At 40.0% G+C, this 3,664-nt stretch overlaps 1 protein-coding gene across 1 annotated transcript; it reads left to right on the top strand.

Moving 5' to 3' along the window:
* Positions 1-714: 714 nt before the first annotated feature.
* Positions 715-3,559, top strand: LOC137659738 (uncharacterized). Its single transcript, XM_068394551.1, has 2 exons — positions 715-2,651; positions 3,457-3,559. Exons 1-2 carry the CDS (start codon positions 715-717, stop codon positions 3,557-3,559), a joined length of 2,040 nt encoding a protein of 679 aa, XP_068250652.1.
* Positions 3,560-3,664: the final 105 nt, after the last annotated feature.

The following is a 3,664-nucleotide window of genomic DNA, read 5'->3' as shown; positions in this document are numbered from 1 at the left end:
AGAATGCAGCAGAGGCAGCAATGGATCCTGTATTCAGCACGGAAGCTTTAGGTAAAGTGTGTGTTTTTTCAAAGGCAAAGGCAAATAATGGCTCAAGTCAGACCAAGCAAAAATCGTTTGCAGTTACAGTGCAACCATCAAAATCTGCCAACCAGTATACTAGGAAATGCCAACTCTATAGTGGTCATCACGACCTTGAGGAGTGCCCTCAATTTCTGCATAGGAGTGTGGATAAAAGACGAGAATTTGTTAAAGACAACCGTCTTTGCTTCAGTTGTTTGGGCAATAACCATACTTCAAAAGGGTGTCTCAATCGACGGCAGTGCAAGACATGTAATAAAAGGCATCCTACCACTCTGCACATTGGGAATTTTAGGATGCTTGACAGCAACAGTGCAATTGTGTCACAAGCTAGTGCACAGTCTGAAAGTACAAGTCAAGGTTGTGCTAAGGGTCAAGATGGTACTCAAGGTGAAGGTCGCACTCCAGGTCAAGGTAATACTCAAACTCTAAGTAATGTGAGGTCTTCTGCATGTACAATTTCTGATAGTGTTGCAATCAATCTTGCCTGTGCAATTACGTGTAAAGGGTAGCGACAATGTAGTACAAACTTATGCCTTTTATGATATGGGCAGTATAGGTTGTTTCATTAAAGATAGTATCAAGGATCAATTAAACTGTAAAGGTATTGAAACAGCTATCAAGTTGCAAACAATGCATGGGACTGATACGGTTAAAACCTTTATTGTGAATGGTCTTGTTGTTGCTGATATACATGGTAATAATGATGTTGTATTACCAAAGGTATTCACACAAAAGGATATTCCTGTTAATCATGATCAAATTCCAAGGTATGAAATGTTAAAGGATTGGCCTCATTTATCAAGTGTTATTAATAAGATTCCAGTGTATCAGCCAGAGTTAGACATAGTAATTTTGATAGGTAGTAACTGTCCAACAGCTTTACAACCTTTAGAGGTTGTACCCACTTCAGGTTATGGCCCCTTTGCAGTAAGATATTTGCATGGATGGACAGTTAATGGGCCTGTACATGTTAAGGTTAGTTCAAATGGGGTTTCATGTCACAGGTTACTTGTATCTGATGTTCAACATGTTACTGACTGTATTACTGTTGAAAGTATTAGGAAGTACTTTGAGTTAGATTTTTCAGAAAGGGATCTTGGGTCAGTTCCTGATGAGCGTGGCTTATCTTTTGAGGACACCAGATTTGTGAAAAGGTGCCAGGATGACATTGAATTTAGAGATGGTCACTTTCAGCTACCCATGCCTTTCAGAGATCGCAATGTGAATCTTCCTAACAATAAGAAGCAGGCTGTTAGCAGAGCTAAGTGGCAAAGGAGGAAGATGAAGAATAGTGAAGATTACAGACAGCAGTACACAGCATTCATGGACAAGTTGTTTGAAAAAGGCTATGCTTACAAGATCCCAGATGATGAGGTCAATAAGATTCCTGTTTGGTATCTTCCTCATCACGTAGTTTTTCATCCCAAGAAAGGGAAGATTAGGGTTGTTTTTGACTGTAGTGCCAAGTTTGAAGGTGTGTCATTAAATGATGTTCTGCTACAGGGTCCAAACCTCACCAATTCATTGACGGGAGTACTCATTAGATTCCGGCAGGAGGTTTATGCATTCATTGGAGATATTGAAGCTATGTTCTTTCAAATAAAGATTCCACCTGAGAATCAGGACTATGTTAGATTCTTGTGGTGGCCTAATGGTGACATCAATCGACCTCTTGAAGAATTCCGAATGGCTGTTCACATTTTCGGAGCAATCTCATCACCGAGTATTGCAAATAATGCATTGAAGGCCACAGCAGACAAAGCAGATGAGAAGTATGATTCAACTGTTGGCAACACCATAAGGCACAATTTCTATGTTGATGACTGTTTGAAGTCATGTGTGGATGTTCCTACAGTAGTGAAGTTGGTGAAGGATTTGGTATCTGCAACTGGTGGAGGAGGATTTAGGTTAACTAAATTTGTCAGCAATTCAAGTGATGTCCTTAAAGCTTTGCCTGCTGAAGATTGTTCGGTTGAAAGTGACAAGTTTAATCTTGACATGGAGAGTTTAATGACAAGAGCCTTAGGAATGTTATGGGACCTTAAAGAAGACTCATTCAAGTTCTCAATTGAGCTTAAGGATAATCCATTCACCAGAAGAGGATTGTTATCAACTATCTCATCATTATATGATCCCCTTGGGTTGCTCTCTCCAATCATCTTACCGGCCAAGAAACTGTTACAAGAATTGTGTCAAGTTGAGAGTTTGGACTGGGATGAGAGGATTCCAGATGAGCTAGCTGAAAGGTGGCAACATTGGATACAAGGTCTTCATTTACTGGAGCAGCTTTCAATACCAAGATGCTTCAAGTCAAGTGGGTTTGGTAATGTGACAGGTTCAAGTCTTGTATTATTCAGCGATGCAAGTACAGTTGGTTATGGTGTTGCAGCATACCTTGTTCTTCACGATGGAAACCAAGTTCAGTCAAATCTTGTCATGGGAAAATCAAGAGTATCTCCCAAAAAGGTGGTGACTATACCTAGGTTAGAACTTACAGCGGCAACTGTGTCTGTCAAGGTTGCTCAACACATCCTGAAGGAGTTGGAGTTTACTGTTGGCAAGGTAGTGTACTACACAGATTCAACAACAGTCCTTCACTATATTCATAGCAACACTAAAAGGTTCCCTGTTTTTGTAGCCAACAGAGTCAGGGTTATAAGGGACTACTCCCAGCCTGAGCAATGGAGATATGTAAACTCCAGTGATAACCCTGCTGATGTGGCATCAAGAGGTATTAGTGTACATCAGTTTTTGCAGTATGACGAATGGTTTCATGGCCCATCATTTATTGCATCTGATTATTTGCCTTCACAGGAGTATGTGTGTGCAGATTGTGTTGATGATAGGAGTGAACATGTGTCTGCGGTCACAATTTCTGAAGAACCTCATGGGTTTACAAGATTAATTGAATATTTCTCTTCATGGTCAAGGTTACAAAAGGCAGTTTCTGTATTTCAACAACTAAAGTCAATCCTTAGTGGTAAAAGGAAAGGTTGTGTAACCACTGATGCTGAAAGGGCAATCATAATTTATGTTCAACGGGAGGTGTTTGGTGATGAAGTGAAGGCTTTATCTAGGGAATTGTCAGTTGGCAAGAGTAGTCCAATATATAAGCTTGACCCCTTTCTTGATTCTGAGGATGGATTATTGAAGGTTGGAGGTAGGATAAGAAGGTCTGACATTCCACAGTCTGCCAAACATCCCATACTGTTACCAAAGAAGCATCATGTGACTACATTGTTGATACGACATGAGCATGAATTATTAACTCATTCAGGTAGAAACCATGTTCTCTCAAATCTAAGGCAGAAGTATTGGATCATCAATGCTAATGCAACTGTCAGGAATGTGTTATTTCATTGTTACTTGCAGGAAGTTGAAAGAACCAGCTTTGAGTCAAAAGATGACTGATCTTCCAGCAGACAGATTGGAACCTTCACCACCATTCAGTAATGTTGGTATTGACCTCTTTTGACCCTATTACATCAAGGAAGGAAGAAAGCAGTTAAAGAGGTATGGTGTGATATTTACCTGCTTGGTTAGTAGGTCAATTCATATGGAAACTGCAAACACTTTACAA

The sequence above is a fragment of the Palaemon carinicauda genome, chromosome 20 (assembly GCF_036898095.1).
Source record: "Palaemon carinicauda isolate YSFRI2023 chromosome 20, ASM3689809v2, whole genome shotgun sequence".
Classification (NCBI taxonomy): Eukaryota; Metazoa; Arthropoda; class Malacostraca; order Decapoda; family Palaemonidae; genus Palaemon; species Palaemon carinicauda.
The sequence above is the reverse complement of the archived record's forward strand: the minus strand, read 5'-3'. Positions and strand labels throughout refer to the sequence as shown.

Coding starts and splice junctions, on each gene's coding strand:
- LOC137659738 (XM_068394551.1), top strand. CDS start 715: ATGCATGGGACTGATACGGTTAAAACCTTTATTGTGAATGGTCTTGTT. Junction 2,652..3,456: donor TTTACTGTTGGCAAGGTAGT/GTACTACACAGA, acceptor TGTTACTTGCAG/GAAGTTGAAAGAACCAGCTT.